The sequence below is a fragment of the Salvia hispanica genome, chromosome 2 (genome assembly GCF_029641045.1).
Source record: "Salvia hispanica isolate PSC_SH4W2 chromosome 2, Shi_PSC_v1, whole genome shotgun sequence".
Lineage (NCBI taxonomy): Eukaryota > Viridiplantae > Streptophyta > Magnoliopsida > Lamiales > Lamiaceae > Salvia > Salvia hispanica.
The window spans coordinates 25,820,682-25,845,854 of NC_142693.1; the positions used below are offsets into that span (position 1 = coordinate 25,820,682).

At 38.4% G+C, this 25,173-nt stretch overlaps 4 protein-coding genes and 1 long non-coding RNA gene across 5 annotated transcripts; 3 read left to right on the forward strand and 2 right to left on the reverse strand.

The window, feature by feature from the left end:
- Nucleotides 1–5,513: 5,513 nt before the first annotated feature.
- LOC125209012 (uncharacterized) lies at nt 5,514–6,270 on the reverse strand. The gene is made up of 2 exons (XR_016135489.1): nt 6,145–6,270; nt 5,514–5,775 (listed from the first exon to the last, which is right to left on the reverse strand). It is a non-coding gene; the product is annotated as an uncharacterized LOC125209012 (long non-coding RNA).
- Nucleotides 6,271–8,237: 1,967 nt separating this feature from the next.
- Nucleotides 8,238–10,266, reverse strand: LOC125190570 (receptor like protein 24-like). Its single transcript, XM_048087903.2, has one exon. It carries the CDS (start codon nt 9,600–9,602, stop codon nt 8,349–8,351), a length of 1,254 nt encoding a protein of 417 aa, XP_047943860.2. The 5' UTR covers nt 9,603–10,266; the 3' UTR covers nt 8,238–8,348.
- An 852-nt stretch (nt 10,267–11,118) lies between these two features.
- On the forward strand, nt 11,119–12,891 carry LOC125190581 (receptor-like protein 33). Its single transcript, XM_048087914.2, has one exon. The coding sequence runs from the start codon at nt 11,119–11,121 to the stop codon at nt 12,889–12,891; it is 1,773 nt and encodes a 590-aa protein (XP_047943871.2).
- Nucleotides 12,892–14,373: 1,482 nt separating this feature from the next.
- LOC125190592 (receptor-like protein 33) lies at nt 14,374–16,793 on the forward strand. The gene is made up of 4 exons (XM_048087925.2): nt 14,374–14,543; nt 14,612–15,197; nt 15,255–16,067; nt 16,596–16,793. The coding sequence occupies exons 1-4, from the start codon at nt 14,374–14,376 to the stop codon at nt 16,791–16,793; spliced, it is 1,767 nt and encodes a 588-aa protein (XP_047943882.2).
- A 4,088-nt stretch (nt 16,794–20,881) lies between these two features.
- LOC125201453 (Transducin/WD40 repeat-like superfamily protein) lies at nt 20,882–24,120 on the forward strand. The gene is made up of 8 exons (XM_048099569.2): nt 20,882–21,104; nt 21,191–21,250; nt 21,333–21,422; nt 21,538–21,670; nt 22,104–22,222; nt 22,296–22,363; nt 22,541–22,589; nt 22,877–24,120. Exons 1-8 carry the CDS (start codon nt 21,048–21,050, stop codon nt 23,900–23,902), a joined length of 1,602 nt encoding a protein of 533 aa, XP_047955526.2. The 5' UTR covers nt 20,882–21,047; the 3' UTR covers nt 23,903–24,120.
- Nucleotides 24,121–25,173: the final 1,053 nt, after the last annotated feature.

Genomic DNA, 25,173 nt, shown 5'->3' on the forward strand with positions numbered 1-25,173 from the left:
CCTGCCCGCGCATTCGACCACAGGATTCATTTATTGCCAAACACGAAGCCGGTAAATGTGAGACCATACCGCTATCCATATTTCCAAAAAAATGAGATAGAGCGGCAAGTAAGAGAGATGTTGGAGCAAGGCATAATCCAACGGAGCCAGAGCCCGTTTTCGTCGCCTGTCTTGTTAATTCGGAAGAAGGATGGCACGTTTCGCTTCTGCATTGATTACCGAGCTTTGAACTTGGCGACGGTACCGGATCATTTTCCTATCCCCACTGCCGATGAGTTGTTTGATGAGCTGGGAAAGGCTAAATTCTTCACCAAACTGGATTTGAGATCAGGATACCATCAGATACGGATGCACGATGCGGATATATTTAAAACAGCATTCCGTACACACGACGGCCACTTCGAGTTTTTGGTAATGCCTTTTGGCTTGACTAACGCGCCGTCAACTTTCCAGGCCGCTATGAACAACATTTTCCAACCACTACTACGGAAATGTGTTATAGTGTTCTTTGATGACATTCTAATCTACAGCCCGGACTTGGATTCACATTGTGCGCATCTATCTCAGGTTCTATCCATCCTACTTGAACATCATTTTTTTGTAAAATTGGCAAAGTGTGTATTCTGCAGTACTACGGTTGAGTATTTGGGTCATTTAATTGCAGAGGGAACCTTGAAGGCAGATCCGTCCAAAATTGAGGCCATGACGTCGTGGCCCGTACCGAAGAATGTGAAACAATTGCGCGGCTTTCTTGGTTTGACCGGATATTACCGGCGTTTTGTGGCCAATTACGCACTTATCGCAGCGCCCCTGACGGACCTTCTTAAAAAGGATTCAGTTGTATGGTCAGCTGCGACAACTGATGCTTTTGACGCTCTTAAGAAGACTATGACATCAACTCCAGTGTTGAGATTGCCAGATTTCAACAAGCCCTTTTGCTTGGAAACCGACGCTTCAGATGTAGGAATCGGTGCGGTGCTACTCCAAGAAGGTCATCCTATTGCCTTCTTTAGCCGCAAATTGGGTCCTCGCCGCAGAGCTGCTTCAACCTACCACAAAGAACTCTTTGCTATAGTGGAAGCCGTTCAAAAGTGGCGCCAATATCTTTTGGGGAGGGAGTTTATAATTCGCAGCGATCAGAAGAGTTTGAAGGAGCTGCTTCAACAGGTGGTTCAAACACCGGATCAACAACTATATGTGCGAAAACTTATGGGTTACAAATTCCGTATAGAGTACAAGAAGGGCATTTCGAATAAAGCGGCGGATGCACTATCGCGCCGTGAGGAGGGGGATCCACTGCCCGAGGAACCAGCAGGGCCAGAAGCTCTGCCAGCTGACCCGGCAGATTCGCGGGACTTGGCGGACCCGGAGGGGATCGCTGCAGCTTTTACTATTGCTGCCCAGCCGGTCCCGAAACTGTTGGAGGTGCTACATTCCGAGACGGCGTCGCGCTCGGACTTGCGAGACTTAGTCGCACAGATCAAATCCGGCGCTGCACCTGCTCATTTGACCTTTATGGACGGCCTGATATACTTCAATCGACGAATATTGGTCAGCTCCTCATCTTCCATGAAGCGGTTATTGTTGGAAGAACACCACTGTACTCCGATGGCAGGACATCCGGGACACGAAAGGACTTTCCGGTTGCTCGCAGCAGGTTTTTATTGGCCTAATATGCGGAAGGATGTTCGAGCTTTCGTCGATGCTTGTGTCATTTGTCAAGCAACTAAATACTCTACCCAGAAACCTGCAGGCTTGCTGCAACCATTACCCGTTCCCTCTCAAGTTTGGGAGGATGTATCAATGGACTTCGTGACGGGGCTTCCACAGTCGCGCGGATATACTACAATAATGGTCGTGGTGGATAGGCTGTCGAAATATGCACACTTTGCTGCTCTACCCACCCGTTTTGACGCCTTGAGGGTGGCTCATCTGTTTGTCAACACAGTGGTCCGCCATCATGGTTTTCCCAAAACCTTGGTGTCGGATCGTGATTCTGTTTTTCTGAACGCAGTCTGGGAGGAGATATTACGCCTTAGTGGTACCAAATTGAATTTCACGACTGCCTATCACCCGCAGTCGGATGGCCAAACAGAAATTCGAAATAAGGGCCTGGAACAGTACCTCCGCGCCTTCACAGCTGATCGCCCATCAACGTGGTCGAATTTTTTACCGTGGGCGGAGCTGTCGCTCAATTGTTTTCATCACGCTGCCTTGGGCACTTCTCCTTTTCGGGCCCTGTACGGCCGCGAGCCACCTCTCCTGGTGGCAGCTGCACCGTCAGCCAAGACACCTCCTAATGTGGCGGAATTAATCACCCAACGGGGGGAACTGTTGATCGAGTTGCGTGAAAATTTGAAGAGGGCCCAACAACGCATGAGTGCATCAGCCAACAAGCATAGACGTCACATTGAATTTGAGGTGGGTGACTTCGTGTGGCTGAAATTGCAACCGTATCGCCAACACTCCGTCGCAAAGCCGATTTCAGCTAAGCTGGCAAAGCGCTTCTATGGGCCGTTCGAGATTTTGCAGCGTATAGGTCCGGTAGCTTACAAGTTGCAGCTGCCGGAGGGGAGCCGAATACACAATGTCTTCCATGTGAGCCTTTTGCGCGCCTTCGTAAAGGGAGACAACGTGGTGCCGTTGCCGGAAAAATTCAAAAGGGACAGACCAATAGTACATCCGGTAGCAATTTTGGATTCTCAGGTTATGTGGTATGATGGGGCGGCAGTTGAACATGTGTTGGTACGGTGGTCCGACGGGTCGGAATCTCCATCTTGGGAGCCATTATCAGAAATCAGGAAACGTTTCCCTACAATTCCCCTTGAGGGCAAGGAGGTTTCTAAGGGAGGGGGAGTTGTTACGACCTCAACAACCTCGCCTACTGCATCTGCTGCAGAGACGAGCCCAGCTGCAGAGACGAGTCCAGCTTCCTCGTCAACTGAGGAGAAGGTAGAGGAGAATGGAGGTGAGGAGAAGATATCAGGGGAAGACGTGTTAGTAGAGGAGAGTGTAGCGACCAGGACGCTGAGGCCGCGGGAGCAAATAAGGCGACCGGATCGATATCAAAACTTCGTCGCCAAGTAGGCGCCGAAGTATGGAGAGCAGTAGAATTAGGAGTTAATTAAATTAAGTATTTTGTTTTACTTGCTTATTGTTATTTTATTTTATTTTTGAACTTAATTGAGTCGAGCGTTTTATAAGCTCCGTCGGGTTTTCTTTGTTGGTTCTTTCCCGATGAATAGGACTAGGTCGAACCAACCCTAGGGTCTTAGATATATAAATAGGGCTATTCATTAATTCCGTCATTCAAGGAATGAAGAACTATTTTGCCCACCTGACTTGAGCAATACACAAATTAAACCTGATTGCTGCCGACGGAAGGAGCTTCCGCGCCAGCCTCTGTTTCTACGCCGCCGATCCCAACCTCAGGGACGCCGGTATCGTGTGTTGTTGGAGACGTTGACGGATATTTCTTCGTTGAGAGAGACTCACTCTTAACACAGTGCGAGTATTGTCATTTGACAGTATTGTATGCAATGTGTTGTGAAGATAGTTACTTACAACCCAAGGGGTGTGCTCGAGTGGCATGGGACTCGTCCATCCTTAACCAAATGGTCAGGGGATCGATCCCTGCCTTTGAGTATGGAGGAGCAGCTTTAAATCCTTGGGCCAGCTGTCCCACCTATTGAGGTGCCTACAAATCAGCGCGGAAAGAGTCACTGAGAAAAAAAAGATATATCTATCCTGGCTCTTGGTAATTTTATTATGTGTGTGAGAAAGGGTTTTCTGAGAAAGCAGACTGTTTCTATAGCTAATTAAGATTATTGTATTGTGGCATTAGATTCCAAAACACCTTAATTATTTTTATTTTCCATGTACAAACACTCCATTACAACATGCTACCACTGGCGGAACCAGCATAGGCCAAGCCCCCGCTTGAGCGGGGGCTTTGCCGGAGCTGTCCACCAATTTATACAGAGTAAAAGGAGTGTCCGCCATTTTTACCGAGAAGATTAAAAATGGGATAGAAAGGACGGTGACAGAGAGAATGGGGAGGGTGAATGAGCCGAGGAGAGAGAGAGTTAATACTCTACCTAGTTCACACCTAGTTACAGCTTTCCATTATTTTTTATTAATTTTGTTGGTATTAGTGTCACAGAGTAGGGGATATTTTTATTTATAAAATTTAGAGGAGGGTATAATTATCTTTTTATCCTTTAAATAAATATTGGGATACTTTAATTAATTTTTTTTCTTTCTTAACAAAGTTTCCGTATTTACAATTTTCTCAGCTACCATTTGAAAATTTGTTGTAATAGTAATATCTTATTTTGATTCATTATATCTATATTTTATACTTTATACACTACATGTTTTAGCCAATTTTGCAATACTTTCATAGTATCAATCTTTATATAAGTAATCCCTCTTATCCTATTACAAATAAAACATGTTATTTTATTGTCATATTAAAAATAAAATATTTTCTAAAATAAAAAATAACAATATTCTACTTTTTTATTTTCCTTACTTTACTCTATATTCATTAACTCACCTGCATAAAATCTCGTATCGGAAACCAAACGTTTCATATTTATTAGGATAGAGAGAGTATTAATATTTGCTTCGCGCCCATAAATTGATAATTATTATACGTCACTGCGGACAACTAATACTACTAGAATCGACTATCTGCTTTCGGAGATAATAAGGGTGTCAGTGTCGCGTTGTCTTATCGTTAAATTTCAGCACCGGCTTCTTTAAATTTCTGGTTCCGCCACTGCATGCTACTATTATTATCAATATCATTGTATTTATATTTTATATGACACCTAACTAATAATTCATCAATCGATAAGCTATTTTTAAGATTGAAAAGTCGCATCTATTATTTTGCTTCCTCTTCCATTTTCTTTTTCATCAACAGATTTTGTATGTAAAGGGACCAAGAAAAATCATCCCAGTCACTCATTTTATCGAACACGTTTCTTGCCTCAATAGTCACTCCCAAACTTTGATGGAAATCAATGGTCACCGATCATGGCGTTCGACAAAGCATATATTCATACTTGACTGAGCCTTTAACAAGACGGGTTCTTATTTGAGATCTTCTGTTTTTGGTTATATCATGATTCACTTCGAATACGAGACTGTACCGAATGATTTGGCTGTAAAGAGCTAAGAACTTAATTACGAAAGTTGGATTCGTCTCTTCACAATTGATCTTAGGTTTTGTATATATATGATCGGACTTGATCCAAACTCGGTTATTTACGATTTATCTATTCAAATTTGGACATGGATGTTAAGGTCGGGAAATTGCTCGATGAAATGCCTGAGAGGAATGATTTCCCTTGCCAAAGACCAAAAAATCATAAATAAAATAAACTTTTTTATTTGTTTTTCCAAATATAGGACTCCAACTACCGACACACGAATCTCCAGTGTAATATGTTGTGGTGAAGTGTATATAAATGAGAACAAATAATTAAAAAAGGGGTTGTTGAAACTAAGTCATCAACACATAATTAAAAAAGAGGCTTCTTTATACTCTTACAATTTAAAACAACTCTTCATTGACATAAAAAACATCAAATTTCCAAATCAGTGGCTTCAAATCATATTTTACTCATCACAATAGCCCTCATCAATACATCATGCATCTCCTTCGCCTTCGACGCCCGTCCTCTGCTAGATTTCTGCGTTGCAGATCCCACCGGAAAAGGTATCTAACCTCCTCATTTCGTGTCCTTCGTCACTGAGTTAATCTTGCTTTAAGGAAAAATATAAATTAGCAATTTTTTCTAAACCGAAATGCGTCTTATCAGCTGAGTTGTGGTTTATCGTCTAAAACATAAAAGTAAATGTCAATTTTGGTCCTAAACGTATGATCAAAATACGAATTTGGTCCAAAACATTCACTTTTTGAAAATAGGTCCAAAACAAATGAAAATATCAACGAAGTAGTCCTTTTTTTACTGTTCTGTCAAACAACTAACGGTCAACGCTAATTGCACAGTGGCATGACCGTTAGTTTTTTTACAGAATCTTAAAAAAATGACCACTCCGTCGACATTTTCATTTCTTATGGAAAAATGAGCGTTAGTTTTCAAAACTTGAATGTTCAGGACCAAAATTGACCTTTACTCTTTATGAATCGAGTAACATCTTCCGGCACAATGCAAGGATCCAAATTCAGTAACCGCAGACGACTTCTTCTTGACTGGCTTCGACCGCCCCGGGAACATCTCCAACCCGTACGGCAGCGCAGCGGCCTTCGCCTCCGCAGTTATCTGGCTGGAGCGTTTAAGGTGGATGAGAAAATTGTGAAGGATTTGCAGATAAAGATGTGGTTTTAAATGGTCGTTGTTAAGTTGATAAAACATTTCTCCTCTAATTAATAGGTCGTCGTTTCAGAGTCTGTTAAATGCAACAGCTGTGTTAGTTGCTGTTGTTTTGTGTAAAAAATTTGAGATACAAAATTGTAAACATTATTTAGGTGGGAATATAAAATGTGTTGTAAAATTTGTTTATTTAGTTATGCATATTTATTTAATTTTACTACCTATAACAATATAATAAAATTTGTTAGTTGCCATCACAACATATCACAATTTTGATAAGTTGCATTTTTAACGTCACAAATTTATTAGTAGTAATTTTTAAATGGTTACAATTTTTAAAAGATTCATTATTGGAATATTTGGTTCTTTTGCATAGGAGTATCAGTTTTAAATGTTAATGAATGGACTTTCCTATTCTTGGTCTAGACATCCGGTGGATGAAAAAGGTCCCACGCACCCTCCTCATTTATGAAGAATGTTGATTGGTTCTTGAATGTGAGCAACAAAAGTATAACCCCACCACCCTTTACCACATTAATTTCATATAATTAAGACAAAAATGGATAAATCCATATCAAGTTCACCCCCCCAATTGATGGATGAGAAAAAATTCAGTAGACCATCCACACAACATAGACATGATGAATTGGTGTGCCCAATAAATAATTATTTGACAAGTAGAACTCTATAAAAGTTAATATTCCAACTATACATAATTATACATGAAAACTGTAAATCAACATTTACATAATTATACATGAAAACTGTAAATCAACATTCAATGAGTATTACATTAAATTATGGAAAAAATTTCAAAATATTTTGAACCTTTTTAAATATTCTCAACTACATATTGAATCCAATGGGAATAATATTTGCGTACACATAATAATACATGTGTTTTGCAATTTTATTTTATAGTTTTAAAATATTCTTACATTTTTATATGCTATTAAAAAATTAGAAAAAAATTAAAATTAATACATTAGTATGTTAACAAAATTTAAGTTAATAGCCACACTTCATTATTTATGTACTCAGTAGAACAGACGTGATATTATATACACAAACGTATATTAACCTAAAATAAAAAGTTTGGCAATTAATTTAAATCTTGTTGATATATTATTAATTATTTCAACTTTTATCTATTTTTTGATAGAATATAAAAATTTAAGAATTTTTTTAAATTATAAAATAAAATAACAAAAAACATGTAAAATTGTGTAAATATATTACTCCCACTAAATTCGAAGTATGTATATGACATAAATACAAAATATTTAGATTTTTTCCCATAATTTAAAGTAATAATTGACTTTTAGATTTACATCCATTAATTTCCATATATAATCATGTATAGTTAGAATATAACTTTTATAAAATTCCACTTGTCAAATGATTATTTATTGGACATACCAACTCATTGTGCCAAATGGTATGTCTAGACTAGGAAATTTTTTCTCTTGATGGATTAGTATTTAAGCTTCATTCTGGTTTTCTAATAATCATATTTAGAAAACTATAGGATCATGAGTAAATAATTCTCATCTAATTGGTGAAGTAGTACTTACACTTTTTGTACACTTTTTGTAGGCAAATGAATTGAAATTTAAATGCTACGTCATGGTAGGCTCGAACCCAAGACCTTTGGCCTCGGCATCAACCATGAAGCCAACTTACACACACAATACTTACACTTTTTTACATGTGTTGAGAAGAAGACTTAAATGATTGACTTGGATGACATCTATTCCACTTTTAGTATCTCACTATTGATTTTTTTTTTTTTTTTACTTTATTAGAATAGTTTTAAGATCCCAGTAATCCAATTAGATAGGCTTTTATGGTAAATAATTAATAAGAGAATTCAATTTTCTAACTCGGGCATTTCATCTAACAAATCGATGTTGGTTTCATGTAATTGATCTTAGTGCAAACATACAAACATAGTGATTGGTACAATATGTAATCCAAATGGATCTAAAGTCTAAGCTATACCTAAAAGTAAATGAGAGCTAAAAAGGTAAAAGATACTATATAATACACTTCTATCTTCGGCTTTCCACGTGGTGAGCCATCCATGGTGCAGTTTATGGTGAGAGGAAGACCGCATAACCCTGTGTTTCCTTTGAATGAATCATTATAAAATGATGAAAGCTGACAGCTACCATTTGGTATCCTTCCGACTAGCTTATTGTAGGACAAATTCAAGAACGAAAGTGCGTAGAGCCGTTCAAGTTCCACCGGAATCGTCTTTGTTAGCTGGTTTACTGAGAGATCAAGGAATTCAAGATTTTTCATGTTGCCTACTGACTTTGGGATTGGGCCAGTCAGGGAATTGTGGGATAAGTTGAGAAATATAAGCAAATTAAGATCACCTATTGCTTCTGGTATCTCTCCTTGAAAACTATTACTAGAGAAATCAACTAACATTAACTCTGGTACAATCCACTTCAGCTCGCGCAGATTGCCTTTGATTATTAATGTCACATGGCTCAAGTAATTGAAGTCGGGGCGTACCACGTTAACGCCCAAGTATCCATGTCTAAATCGTGGATCACTGTCTGACATCATTTTCCTCCAGGTTGAGAAGCTTATGCGATGCAAATCTCCACTGAAATTATTGGAAGAGATGTCGATGATCTGAAGATATGGCCAGTTATCACCACATTTCATTTCTCCCTCGAACCTGTTGGAGCGCAGCACCAAAACTTTCAATCTTGGCAACATGCACGGGAAGCTACCTCCGATGTAGTTCTCTCCAACGCTCAAATACCATAACGACGTGCAATTTCCCAACGACCTTGGAAACTTTCCTCCTAACTTGTTGCTACTGAGATCCAAGATCTTCATGCCACAGTTGCTCGGAAATTTATCCGGGATGGCACCACTTATGTTGTTTCCCCTGAGGTTTAAAACTCGAAGACTATACAACCTTTCCACGAGACATGGAGGTATACTGTCACTCAAGTTATTCAAAGACAAGTCGAGAACTTGGGTGGATTCAGCACTACAAATGCACGTTGGAATCGATCCACTTATGCTGTTATTAGCAATGGATAAGAAAATCAAAACGAAATTGGAGCTTACAAAGGTAAGAGGAATGGGGTTGTGAAACTTGTTATGAGAAAAATCCGCGTACAAGGCGCCTTCTGGCAGCAGGGGCAGCTCGCCACGAAGCTGGTTTGAATGCAAGTCCAGCTCAGCAAGGAAGTTGGGAATATGGAAAGGCTTTTCCAAATCAACCAGCATGTTGTATGAAAGGTTCAAATGGTAAAGATCTCCATTTCCAATTTCCCAAATCCAATTAGGTATTTCCCCGGTTATCTGGTTTTGTGAGAGATCCAAAAAGTTCAAGTTGGATTGTTTCAGAAACTCAGGAATGTTGTGCAAGTTGCAAGAAGATAGGCTCAACTTCTTTAGATGGGAAAATCTAGACCAATTTGAACTCAGGCTACTTGCATCAAGTGACAAGTTGTTGTGAGAGAGATTGAGAGTTGTAAGATTGTGGAGCCTATGAAGATTTTCTAGTTCAGTAGTGTCATTGAACAAGTTATTAGCTAGGGAGAGAACCTCGAGACTTTCGAGATTGAGGAAGGAGTCGGGAATAGGGCCTTTGAGTTGGTTGCTACTCAAATCTAACACAATCAAGCTAGGGTGATTTAGAGTGGGAATGGTTCCATCAAATGAATTGTGTGCTAAGTTCAACTTCTCAAGACTTACAAGACTTGATGAATCCTCAACTCCACCGGATATGCCTTCGTTGTCAAGTTGCAGAAGCACAACATGGCCTGCTTCGTCGCATCCCACGCCTTCCCACTCGCAACAATCACCAGTTTGATTCCATTTCACCAGTTTTGTTGAGACAGAAGCATTGAATTTCAAGTTGTTTTCAGCTGAAGTAAGAGTGTTTTCTGGTTATTTTGGCATAGGTTGCGTGCATGACCAAAATTTTTGGGGCTAATAATTGATAAAATTAAAGAGATGAAAAAGAGGTGTTGAAGCAAAGAAATTGGCATTTTGAAGAGATGGAAAATTGAGAGGAGATGTACCGTATAGGTGCATGGGATATTGGATAGATATAAACATATAATTGGGAAGACTAGAATATCTCAAGTTTTTCTACTTAACTTGACTTTGAACCATTCAAAATTGTCCCTAAAGTAGACCCTCAAGTCTTTCTACTTTACACGTTTTACCTTTTTTCACTCTTTTAGCCGGTCCTTCATTGTTGTTTTGACACGATATTTCGAGCTTCTTTTCGAGTAATTGGACAAGGGATTAGTGCACTGACCGTTGGGATAGGGTATTAGTCCTCCAGTTGTCGGCACGAGAGATACCTTAGGAAACCAAAAAAAAAGTAATGTTTTGTATTATATAAAATGATATTGTGTTTAGAGTGACTATTGGAATAAATAAAGTGATCATCAAGCTGTATAAATATATAATTCAAAGTCAACTTAACTAGAAAGACTTCCTATTCCTTTTTCTAATCATACTTAACTACGATGACTTAAAAAATGCAAGACTTTGCAGCCAAGTGGGACCAAAGTCTAAGAAAAATTCAACAACTTTGAATCAAATCGTTAATGATCTTCTCTTTTATTGGTTATATCCAAAAGTGGGACCAATCTCTAAGAAAAACACAAACCTTTCAATAAACGCCAAATTTATTATCACACGCTTTGAAGAAAAGTCGTGACATATTTCACATACATAAAAGCAACAATCAGGGCTGGTTTATTGTATCATTACTCACTCTTTTGCAATGGCCATTTCTTCACTTTCCTACTTATTCCTTTTCTCCATAATTCTAACGACAACGAGCATCTCCGTCCGCGTCCACGGCCAGTGCCTCGAGGATCAAAAGGCCGCGTTGCTTGAGCTGAAGCGCGGCTGGAAATTCGACCCTTCGTATTCCAAAAAGGTAGTGCATTGGAATGAGACCTGTGACTGTTGCAGCTGGGGTGGTGTGAGATGCAATAATGATGGCACAGTTCAGGGGTTGTATCTTACAAATGAGTCCATTTCAGGTGAAATACACACCTCTTCAAGTATTTTCAGTTTAGGATCTCTGTTGTTCCTAGAACTGGACAATAACTCATTGAGCGGCGCAATTCCCCACCGTCTGTTCAGCCTTTGGTCCGTCACACTTTCGAACAACTTGTTCGACAACATTTCTCAACCAGAAAGCTATGAATCTCCCCCTCCTCCAACAGGTCCTTTTGTTATTGCTACCAATTTCTCAATGCCAACTGTTTTCTTATCTCTTGCTAATAACCGTTTAAGTGGAGACATCCCGAGCTTCTTCTGCAAAGCGCTCCCCACCATCCAAGGCCTCGATTTGTCATTCAACAACTTCAGTGGCAGCATACCTCGCTGTCTACTCCAAAATCCGTATATTCGGATGCTCAACTTGAAGGGGAATAAACTCGATGGCAGCATCCCGGATCAATTCACCAAGTGTGCTCTTACAACGTTAGACGTGAGCAACAACGAGTTAACTGGGGAGATCCCGAAGTCCATTGCAAGGTGTGAATCCTTACAGGTTCTGAATGTAGGATACAATAACTTCGATGGGGTTTTCCCGTGCATGCTTCCTCCGAGCTTGCACGTTCTTGTGTTGCGTTCCAACAGATTCCGCGGAGAGGTGAGGTGCGACATGAGCTGGCCTGATCTTCAAATTGTGGATGTCTCTTATAATAATTTAAGCGGCAATCTCAGTTCCTTGAGATTTTCAAGTTGGGAAGGAATGATAATAGAAAGTAATTCAAGTGTAAAGCGTAACTATTCCGAAGAATACAATGTTCTTCTTCTTGGTCTGTATCACTACTACCGTGATGAGGTGACATTGAGCATTAAGGGGGTTGAGCTTAAGATTGTCAAGATTTGGCCTGAGTTTACGTGCATCGATTTCTCTTCCAACAATTTCAACGGAAGCATACCGGATGCAATCGGTGATCTAAGCACCCTCTATCTTCTCAACTTATCGCACAATGCTCTCACTGGCTCGATCCCAAGGTCACTTGGTGCGCTATCGGATCTTGGAGCGCTCGACCTCTCTGTCAATCAGCTTGGAGGGAGAATACCGGAGGAGCTCGCACGGCTCACATTCCTTTCATTCTTGAATGTGTCCAACAATGTGTTGGTTGGAGGTATCCCAAATGGCCGTCAATTCCACACATTTTCTTCGAATTCTTTTGAAGGGAATGTAGGGTTATGCGGCTTCCCACTCAACAGAAGCTGCAGCACGCCGCCTCCTAGCCCCGCACCATCAAAATCGAAAGATAAGGAGATCACATGGGAATATGTGTTTGCTGCGCTTGGTTATGTTGTGGGATCAGGAAGCATTGTATTGACACTTTTATGTTGCGGAAGGGTCAGAGAACCATACTTTGAGAAGATAGAAGAGATAGCTGACAAGATATTCTACGAGAGAGGAAGGAGAAAAAGACATGAAAGAAGAGTAAGAAGAAGAAGAGAAGAGAAGAAGAGAAGAGAAGAAAGGAGGAATGGGCTTAGGAGACAAAGAAGTTGGTGATATGCATTTAGAAATAAATAAGGGTGTTGAGTATTTTTTGTGTGTGTGGAATTGAAGTTTGTACTTTTCTTTCTTTGTGTCATATATTTTTATAAGGTGAAAAGGTGATTATGTTAGTTTGGTATTTATCTTTTGTGAGAAAGTTGTCCTCTCATGTTGTCAATTTCATCGTTGAGGTTTTGATGATTAACGAATTGAACGAGAGTTGGAGCGAACGAGTTAAGGCTTGTGGTAGTACGAGTTATAATTTTGAGTTTTGTGTGTCATGACAAGTACGAATAATACGTACCTTCATTCGTGCCATGTGTACAAAGTTAAAGTAACTGCATTTTGATGCGCATATCTTGATGGACAAGAACCGCGTTGAGGACAACATTGTATATTTGCATGACCATGTCTCCGCAACAAATCAAACCCTATCATCACCACAAGACGAGTGTTACAGGCAGACTCCAAGTCGCATTCATCGCCACACGCATTGCCTAACACGATTACATGTCTATGTTTGAAGAATTAATTTTTTAGTTAATTATTATTTTGTTGTTTTATTTATTTGTAAGAGCATATTCAGAGCTCCTTCTCAGGTTTTCTACTGTTCTCAGGGATAGGTGCAAGTGATATATAGATGTATCATACATAAAGGGACTATCACTTCCGAAAAAAATTAACGTAACTACATCAAATTATTTTTCCTTTTCCTTTCCTTTTTCTTTGTGGAACTCAAAAGTAGAACGACTTGAAAAAGGCAAGTCTTCGCAAACCAAAAGGACCCCAACAATTTTGAATCAAATAATAAAGATCTTAATTACTCTATCCGTCCGCGAATAGGAGTCCTGGTTCATTATTACTATTAATGGTAAAGAGACCCCACATTCCACCGACTCATTTTACTCACATATCATTTAAAACTAATATATACAAGTGGGATTATATCGTAAAACCGCCGGAATGAAATGAGACTCCTATTAACTGACGGAGGGAGTATATCGTAAAGTGGGATGAATGTCTAAGAAAATTTATCAGCACACGTTTTAAGAAATTTCGTGATACTTTTCATGTTAAATTGAGATTTACATTTAGTTTCTAGTTATGCATTACAATATACTCCCTCCGTCCCCCATTAGGAGTCACACTTTGACCGGGCACGGGTTTTAAGAAATGTAAAGAAAAGTTGGTTGAAAAAATTAGTGAAATGTGGGACTCATTTTTTTATATTAGTTTTATAATAAAATGTGAGTGAATTAAGTTAGTGGAATGTGGAACCTACTTACTATTTATGGTAAAAATGAAGTGTGACTCTTAAATGGGGACGGACCGAAATAGAAAAGTGTGACTCTTAATCGGGGACGGAGGGAGTAATTCAGTTACTTTTAACATGTATAAAAGCTACAAACAAGTGCTCTTTCATTATTGTACCATTACACATTCAATGCAATGGCATCTCCTTCCCTTCCCTACTTATTCCTTTTCTCTGTGACGGTGATGGCAACGAGTGTCTCGGTCCATGGCCATGCCGCGAGGACCAAGAGGCTGCGTTGCTCGGGCTCAAGAGCGAGTGGAAATTCGACCCTTCTTATTCGAAGAAACTGGGGCATTGGAATCAAAGCAATGAGTGTTGCAGCTGGGCTGGTGTGCAATGTATTGATGGTTATGTAATCTGGTTGGATCTCTCAAATGAGTCCATTTCAGGTGAAATTAGTACCTCTTCAAATCTTTTCAGTTTGAGAAATCTGACAATGTTAGATTTGAATTCTAATTCATTGGGTGGCATGATTCCCCACCAATTGTTTGCCCTTCACCAGCTCATGTACCTCTCACTCTCAAACAACTTGTTCAACAACATTTCCCAACCCGAAATCGACGAATTTCTCGCCCTTACTCAACCCGAAAGCGAAGAATACAGCATAGAATTCCTGGGCCACTTCTTAGACCTTGCTAACAACAATCTAACCGGAGATATTCCAATCTTCTTCTGCAGTTACCCAACCTTCACCGTTGGCCTCGACTTGTCCTTCAATAACTTCATCGGTAGCATACCTCCCTGCCTACTGCAAAACCTCAAAGTGCTCAACTTGAGGGGGAATAGACGGCAGCATCCCGGATCAATTTCAGAGATGCTCCCTTTCCTCGTTGGACCTCAGCAACAACGACTTGGGCGGGGAGATTCCAAAGTCCATTGCAAACTGTGGCTCCTTGCGCGTCTTGAATGTGGGATACAACAACTTTCATTATGTCTTCCCATGCATGCTGCCTCCAAGCTTGTCGGTTCTCGTGTTGCGTTTCAACAGATTCGGTGGCGAGGTCAGGTGTAATACCAGCTGGCCAAATCTTCAAATTGTCGATATTTCCTTCAATGATTTTAGTGGAAGCTCGGTTCGTTAAGATTCTCGGGATGGAAAGGAATGATACTACACGCGTATGCGACACGTCATCTGACATTAAAGCCTGACCAGCCTAACAGAAAAGCAATGTCATCTAGCCAAAGCTCAACTGGGGACACAAGCTCAGCAGGAGAAGCACATGGGGACTTTGGGCTGCCAGACGAAAACAGGCGTAAAAAAAGAATTATTAATGTTGGTTCTCCATTGGATTACTACCATAATGAGGTGACATTAACCATGAAGGGGATTGAGCTTAATCTTGTCAAGATAACTCCGGAGTATACGTGCATTGATTTCTCTTCCAACAGTTTCAACGGAGGCATACCAGATGCAATCGGTGATCTAAGCTCACTCTTTCTTCTCAACTTATCCCACAACGCTCTCACTGGCGCAATCCCAAGATCACTAGCTGCCCTGAGGCTACTAGAAGCGCTTGACCTCTCTGTCAACCTGCTCAGAGGAAGAATACCAGAGGAGCTTGCGCGCCTCACATTCCTTTCATTCTTGAATGTGTCTAACAATGTGCTTGTCGGAGGTATTCCAAGTGGCCCACAATTCCAAACATTTTCTCCGAATTCCTTTGAAGGGAACAAAGGGTTATGCGGCTTCCCACTCGACAGAAACTGCAACGGGCCGCCTGGGGCTGGTATCACGTCATCAAAATTGAAACACAAGGAGATAGAATGGGAATATGTGTTTGCTGCTCTTGGTTATGTTGTGGGATTAGGAAGCATTTTCTGGGCACTTTTATGTTGCAGAAGCTTTAGGGAGCCATACTTTGAGAAGATAGAAGAGGTTGCTGAGGAGATATTGAACCGAAGAGCCGCGAAAAGAAGAGAAGAAAATAGATGAAGATTAGAGATGAGGAATGAATTTAGGAGACAACAAAGAAGTTGGTGATATGCATTGAGAAACAAATAAGGGTGTTGAGTATCTTGTTTAGGTGTGAAAGTTTCTACTTTTCTTTGTTTGTGTGATATATAATTTTATAAGGTTATGAAGGTGATTATGTTTGTTTGGTATTTATCTATTGTAAGGAAGTTGTCCTCTCATGTTGTCGGTCTATTTCATTGTTGGATTGACGAATTGAACGAGCTGGAGTGAACAAGTTAGGTCTTGCGGTAGTACAAGTTGTAATTTTAAGTTTTACGGGCGAAATTCTACTTTTGGCTAATTCTACGATAGAGCTTCACAGATTGGGGAGCTTTTTTTTAAAATTCCAGCCTTTGTGAGAGACGAATGAGCCTCATGCGTCTTTATGAAAGATGCAGTTGAAGACACATGAGCGTCATTCACTTGAAATTGTCCGGAGTGTGGATGCAGTTGAAGACACATGAGCCTCATTCACTTGAATTTATCGGGAGTCCAGATGCAGTTGAAGAAGGGAAGACGCATGAGCCTCATTCACTTGAACTCGTCGGGAGTCCAGATGCAGTTGAAGAAGGAACCGATGAAAGATGCATGAGTGATGAGGCTCATGCGTATGTCATAAAGACGCATGAAGCTCATTCGTTTCATTAAAGTGAAAGACGTGTGAGGTTCATGCGTCTCTCACAAAGCTGGAATTCATCAGTTTATGCATCATGGAAAATACGAATATTACCTCGTTCATGCCATGTGTACAAAGTAAAAGTATGGCATTTTTGATACGCATATCTTGATGGATAAGAACCACGTTGAGGACAACGTTGTAGATTCGCATGACCATGTGTCTCCACAACAAATCAAACTCTATCATCACCACAAGACGTGCGTTACACAGAGACTCCAAGCCATACGCGTCGCCCAACGCGATTCCATGACTATGTTTGAAGAATCATTTCCTTAGTTTAGATAATAGTACTACATTTTGTTGCTTTACTTATTTGTAAGAACATATAAACGAAAGTCCAACCACAAGGGCTAGTATTATAAATGGTCTTTGGCATCACTAATAATATTAGATATTAATATTTGCCAATTTATCTCTTTAGGCATTTCATCGAACAGTTAGAAGCTCTTCAAGCAAAGCATCTTCATCAAGAACAACTTTTACGTGAACTCACTGACACAATATATACTAAACTAAAGCAAATTATGATCAAACACAGTGTCTTTAAACAACATTTGTAAATAAATGTGTATGAATGAATCACAAAATGTAACTGCCTGACCTCCCGTCCCGTCTCGCCGACGCCGACGCCGACCATCCTCTGATTGTCGCCTCCTGCAACGTTATGTTGATTTTTCAATTAAATAGATGCCCAATTGTTTTGGTTAGGGAGAGTGAATTGGGGAATTTATAATTAGCACAATTCGTATCTTGGACTTGAGGATAAGAATTTGAAGTTTTGTTCAGACTTGGGAATTGAAACTATAATTGATTTCAACAAAATCATTTATAGTATATATTGGTTTTATGATTGTATAATAAAAAGAATTAAATGAGTTAGTAAAATGTAAGGTTAATTTATAGAAAGTAAAAGTGAAAATGAGATATTTATTCGTAGAAAAATAGATAAAAATAAAAAGTTGGACATTTAATAGACACAAAAAGAGTAATATTGCATTTATACGGAGCAGTTGAAATATAAATATAATGAATCAACTTTATTTTTTGATATTGTCATGATATTACCAAATTAAGGATAGCAATGCCCGGGAAACACAAGTGAGGATAAATAAGAGGAGAGTAGAAAAGGAATTTTAAATAGACGATTAATCACTTCGAATCAAGGATAATCAATCTCATAGTAATGATAACTACTTAATCACGAGAACATAAGTGCAGATTTGTTGATATTGTCACAACATTACCAAGCTGAGGATAACAATGCTCGAGAAACACCGATGAATAGTGGGAATCAATCTATCTATAAATATACAATGGTGGAGTTTTGGAAATAATTACGTGAATGTCATTAATAATATAAAAAGATTTTCTAATATACTTTTTATATTATCTATCTATAAATATATAAAAGGGGAGTTTTGAGTGTATTTAGGGAAATATTCTTTTAAAATAGATATTATTATTTAAATAAAATTATACGGTTACTTGGTAAATTAGTAGGTAATTATATGAAGATAGTGGAGAGTTATTTAAAGTTAGTGGGAAGTTAATGGGTGGTTATTATCTATAGTAAACTTAGAAAATGAGTGTTTGATAGAGGGAACGAGTGTTTGATAGAAGGAACGGAGATCTTACAGGATCAGCTCATTCTGCAGCTATGGCCTGATATCTTCCTCTTCTACTCCGCAGATTTGGGCGCTCTCTTGCTTCCCTTTGGTCTAGGCAAGCTTTTTTTATTTTTTCGACACTGTGCTGCCATTGTTGTTGGCTCTTTATGCAAGATCTCGTACGAGTCCCATTGCAATTGTTCCTCGCCTTGAAGACCCTTCCGGGCAGTCTCTGCAATTAATTTTTGCCAGCTGTAGTAGCACGTATCCTGGACCATCAATTTTTCACGGCATTTCTCCCATCCACGACTCTTTCCTTCCATTAAACCGACATTTGCATGTCAATAATCTCTTCATTCTATTCTGTTAGTATTGGTTTTAAATTTTAATTTTTATGATTTTCGTTTTCATTTGGATTTGATTGGTTCCAATAAGAAAAGAAAAATTGAATCTTGATTAAAAAAATTCTCCCTTCAGAATTGGATGCTACTGAGATCACCAAACGAAGGAGAATGAGTTTTCCAGATCCCACACGATCACCAAATCAGTTCGTATCACCGCTGTATTTCGGCGGCGACGCTGCCACATACTGGCCGTCGTTCTGGGCCGGCACAGACCAGCACCAAATGTAGCAGCATCCCGACCATGGTGGTTAAATGTTCATTTAGCGTATCACATCTTATGCTTTGGTCTACGGATGATCATTTTAATACATTGTTGTTTCTTATTTTATTGTAGTTTTAGGTGAGGCGGACGGCTTTAAAGATGACAAACGAGTTATTTTACCTATGAGTTATGTGTTCTGTTGAAGAGTAACGAATTGGGAAGAACTGGAGAATTTAGTTTATAATGATGAGATTGATTTTAATTTTAAATTTAATGTAGTATATAAAGAAATTTTAAAAATGATGAATAATTATCCATTGTGTTTAATTCTTTATTGTGATAGAATTTTATCTTCCTATTCCATGATTTAATGTTTATACATTATATTATGTGATTTGTTCCAAATTTATTATGCTTCAATATTGATTTGTATAGATTTTTTATTCTTAATAACTAAAATTGTTGCTCATATTGTTCATCGTTAATATTAATTCTAATTTTTAAAATTTTGTATTAAAAATATATTAATCTGTGCATAGCACAGGTGTGATACTAGTTAAATTTAAATATCAGGTTATGTAACCTAAATGAAATATTAATACTATGACTACTCATTTTTTTCATGATTAACTACCCACTAGTGATATTCATTGTCACTTACCCACTAACCTATTAACTTTGGGATTTATAAAGAGATTTGATCATCAATCGTGTTGTTTCTACTGCTCTTGGATGCAGAAGACGAAAACAACTGCCATCTGTTGTCATGAACCTTGAGGTTTTGTTGAAGACCAAGAAACACAAATTGTGTTAATAGCTATCCAGCAGGCCTGGATTACAAAGGTTAGTGGTGAAAGCATTGAGATATGGATTCACCTCTGTTCGGGTATGGGTGGTAGCAGCTACACGGGAAGTAGGCGATGCAGGGTATACTATTAGGGTATGCAACAAAAAAAAAATCGGCTAAATGCATGCATATTGATATCGGTTGTATATTCTATGCTATTTTGTTGTATTTTTGTTGATGATTTTGATCGATTTGGCTATCTTCTAATATATATTTATGCACTATTTTTATTTACATGTGTTTGTGATTGATCTTTTGTAGTATAGATCTAAAAGTGATTTAAATGATATGTGATTTATGTGCAATTTTTGGTTTATAAACTTATTTGGTTATATGAGTTTTTATTGGTACAATAAATTGCTATGGTATAAATTTGCGATTTTAGAACTTGAAATAATAATATTGTTTCTCATTCGGTATATATGTTTTTTTTTTCTTTGGTTTATTTTATATTTTTTAATAATTGTTTTTTATTTTATATATTTATAATTTCAAATTTCATATAATGATATTTTTATAAATTTATAAAATCATTTTACAGTATAAAATAAGTTTAAATAAAAGAAAATGGATCATGCATCGCACGTGGGTGATACTAGTATATACTTCCTCCGTTCCATAGTAATAGAGTCATTTCCCCTTTTAGTAAAAGTCAACACATTTTTACACACCTACTTTACTCTCTCTTACTTTTTTTCTCTCTTCATCTTTCTACATTTTTCATTTTCCACTTTATTTTCCTTTTACTTAACTCACCTAACACAATTTTTCTTAATCTCTGTGCCGGAAAGATACGTCTCTATTACTATGGAACGGAAGGAGTATAAGAGAGTAGAAAAACGATGCTAAATAAACGAATAAGCTCTACGCGACGGAAAACACTTCAGCCCAAAAGGATTCCCTTCGGCCTTATATGAATCTTGATTTCTCGGCCCAAACACTTAAGAAAGGCCCAACCCAAACGCACAATATGACCCAAATTCAAACCTCTCTCTCAAAACAGAGTCGCCTCCCTCCCTTCTTCTCTCTACCGCCGTGTGCTCGAATTCGCGCCGTCATTGTTATCTCTCCCGACGGTGAACCGCTGCTGTTCGCTCGCTTCCATTTTTAAAAGTTTTTCTGAACAAATTGGACTGCATCGGTAATTTACCGCGGTGAACAAGATGGTGGTGAAGGTGGCAAAAGTGCAGAAAACAAAACCCTTACCTGCCGCGGAGCAGGTGAAGTAAAGCTTAATGTTGGCAATCTCTCCAATTTCTATTGTTTGACTGTAAATTGATTGTTTGAGGTTGATTTGGATTGGCAGACTGAAGAAGAGAAGATGTCAGTTAAGAAATATCTGCGAGGGGAAGCTGCGGATTTGGGGGTAAATTGTTTTTTACATTTACTGCTGTGATTTGAGGTTTTTGTTTGGATATTTTGATAATTGTGTTTGTTGCTTGTTGCAGGAACTACAAGATAAGAAATTGAAGGGTCAGCTAGCTGTGAGGGAAGAGTTGTATGGGAAGTCTGCCCAAGCTGCTGCTCAGGCTGAGAAGGTAACTCCTTGATTTGCTTCAGATGCTATTGTTACCTTTTGTTTTCAGTAACATTGAGCTATTAGTGAACTTTCAGCATTGAGAAGAGATTAATTCTTTTTTGGTGTTTTCGTAGTGGCTTATGCCGAGTGAAGGAGGCTATCTCGAAGTTGAGGGTATAGAGAAAACGTGGAGGATTAAGCAGGACGCAATAGCTGCTGAAGTAGATATCTTGAGTTTGAGGAAACAATTCGATATTATCTTGCCAGGTTCGGATCCCATTTATATGTGGAATCGTATATTTTGGCGTTTAAGTTGGATGATAATTATTCTTGGATATGATGTGCTATATATTGTATCGTAGTTGGAGGACTCGAATATTGATTGATCGATGATATGAAATGGCTCAAAGTTATGTCTTCTGGAGCTTGGGGAAATTAAGATATTTTCCGAATGTAGAGTGGTATTGTATTAGATATATGTTCTTAATTGGATAGATTACGCTTCATATTTGTTTATTGGCTTAGAAACTGGATAGTAATATGATTAATGGCAAACATTTACCTGTTTATATGTTGCTTTCCTATAATTTTCACATATTCTTTTACCCTGCTTCTTATTGAATCTGGAAGCAGAGGATATATGTTGTTGCTTCATGACTTCATCACCTTTTCTCGATTCTCAAGTTATATCTATTTGCAGATTTTGGCCCCTACACTCTGGATTTCTCCTTGAGTGGCCGATATATGATAGCGGGTGGAAAAAAGGGTCATATGGCCCTTCTGGACATGAAAAATATGGACCTCATTAAAGAATTTCAGGTACATAGTTGTGTCTAAAGGCTAATTTGTATTTTGTTGAAAATGGGATATTAAGCTGTGCAAGTCTTTTCAGGTTAGGGAGACTGTTCGTGATGTGGTGTTTTTGCATAATCAGAAGCTTTTCGCTGCTGCTCAGAAGAAGTAAGTCCCTCTTGTCATTTTCTTTACATGAGAAATGATTTGGTTGTGCAGTGAAATGAAAAGCTTTTTCTTGAGGGCAAATGGTTTACATAAACTATTTGGAACTTCTTAAATTCCAAATGATATAAGAGATTTTTTTAGCAATATATCTGAATATGGTGCACTTATTTGTGGCAGGTATGTATACATGTATAGCGACAATGGAACTGAAATGCACTGCCTCAAGGTTAGCAATCTAATCTCTTGCTAATTAGACAGTTGCTAATCTTTTAGCGTTTTAAACTAGGCTGCGTATGATTTTACATAGTGGGCAACCATTTAGAACAAAAATGCAGGATCGAGAGTGGAAAAGCTGGTTTTTGTGCTGGTTGAATGGATCATGTTTCATGACTTTCAACACTAGATGAAGTTAATATTGGCCATATGTTCAATAGATCCAATTTTTCACAACAAGTAGCTTGAGAGATTATTCTTTTGATTGTTTACAGCTGATCATATTTCTCTGTTTTTCAGGAGCATGGTGCTGTAACGAAATTACAGTTTCTGAATAAGCATTTCCTGTTGACCTCCATCAATAAACTCGGCCAGCTTCATTACCAAGATATCACAACAGGGGAGATGATTGGCAATTACCGAACTGGTCTGGGTCGCACTGATACAATGGAGGTTAATCCCTACAATAATGTCATTGGCGTCGGTCATTCTGGTGGCACAGTAAGCATGTGGAAGCCTACCAGTGCTGCTCCACTCGTCAAGATGCTGTGTCATCAAGGTCCCGTCACAGCTATGGCGTTCCACTCCAACGGACATCTCATGGCAACAGCCGGAATGGAGAGGAAAATAAAACTGTGGGATTTGAGAAAGTTTGAGGTTCTCCAAACATTACCAGGCACCACCAAGTCTATGCAATTCAGTCAGAAAGGTCTGCTCGCAGCTGCCACCGGCGGATCCTTTGTGCAGGTATTCGGAGATTTATCCGGGTCACAAGAGTACAGCCGATACATGGGTCATTCCATGGCTAAAGGATACCAAATAAAGAAAGTACAGTTTAGACCTTACGAAGACGTTCTCGCCATTGGGCATTCACAGGGTTGGTCTTCCATATTGATTCCAGGATCTGGGGAGCCCAACTTCGACACTTGGGTGGCGAATCCCTTTGAGACACGTAAGCAAAGAAACGAGAAGGAAGTGCGCTCCCTTCTCGACAAACTTCCCCCAGAGACCATCATGCTGGACCCATCCAAAATTGGTTCAGTGAAGCCTGCTACGAAGAAAGAAGGGCCCACGAAGCAGGATATTGAAGCACAGAAGGAAGCTGCTATAGAAGATGCGAAGAAGACTAAACTCAAGAAGAAAACGAAAGGTCGGAGCAAACCTAGCAAGGTGACTAAGAAGAAGCAAGAAGCCATAATGAGAGCCAAGAAACCTTTCTTGGAGAAACAAGATGAGACGGTGAAGAAGAAGAGAAAGAGAGTTGAAGAGGAGAATCAATTGCCCAAGTCTCTGCAACGATTTGCACGGAAGGTACCGGCTTCTTGAAAGCGACCGCCACAAGGTGTTGTATGCTCTTTCTTCTTACTCAATCAATCCCTTTACTGTTGTAGAAATTGAAATTTTGGCAACTTAGATAGATAATCCAGCTTATTTTAATTTATGGGACAAATGCAGCAGCTTACACATAGAAATTCTGAGTTATGTAAGATGAATGATAGCTGTGCTATCTTTTTGCTATGTGCAAAAGCTTGATTTTTTCTCTACTTAACTTTTTTATTTCGTTTTTTTACCATTACTTTACCACAACTGTTCTTTTTATTTTTCACTGTTTTTCTTTGCTACTAACTCTTTATTTAATTTTTGGTTTTTAGTTAATAATTTGGGCACTAGGATTGAACATTATATTATTTTTATAAAAAAAAAAAACTCTGTAGGTTCATTTTTTTGTTAATAAAAAATATTAATTGGGTCTTGCAAATGATGGACTATTTTTTGAGTTGAAAACTGGCCCAATATGGTAGTGATGAAATGTTGGGATGGTTAATCTCACACTACTATAATGGGAAAATTTAATAATACTAATTACTTGAATAAACTTTAATATAATAATACACATAATCCATGAATGGTAAGATAAGGTGGTGCATTTAGATATTAAATCGGACCATTATTGACTTTTAAAAAACTCATGAACATTAATTTTTTAAAGAGAGAGCGAAAAAACTCTAAATCCGAATAACAGAACAATATATTAAATTCGATTTGGATTTTTAGGCTTTTTGGGTCATATAAGTTTTTTTTTCTTTGAATTTTGATTTTTTAATTCAATCGAAAAAGAATTGAAAATTCAAATTTTAATTAATATATATAACTTTATTTTTATATTTCTTATATGATTATTTTTAGATTCTATTTGTTGTTATAGAATTTTTTGGATTTTTGGGATTTTTTTGGATTTTTTGGTTCAGCTCAGATTTAGTTAAGAATTGGATTTCAAATTCGAATTTATATTCTTTCAAATTTTGAATTTTTGGATTGATTCAAACATGTGTGAAACCTAATCCAAGATCCAAATATCCACCATGGTTTTTCCTCTTCTAAACTCAATGAGTCAACAATGGCCACAATAAAAGGGAATTGCTCCTAAGATTCTTCCTAACCTTTATAATTAAATTATTGCTAATGGGCTCTTTTATTTGACCAATATACATGGAGTATCAATGCTTTCAAGAACATTAAAAAGCCTCAAGTAATTAATCATTATTTTTCTCTAAGTAGGAATCTATTCTCTTGTAAGTTAATTGGAAAGCAAGATA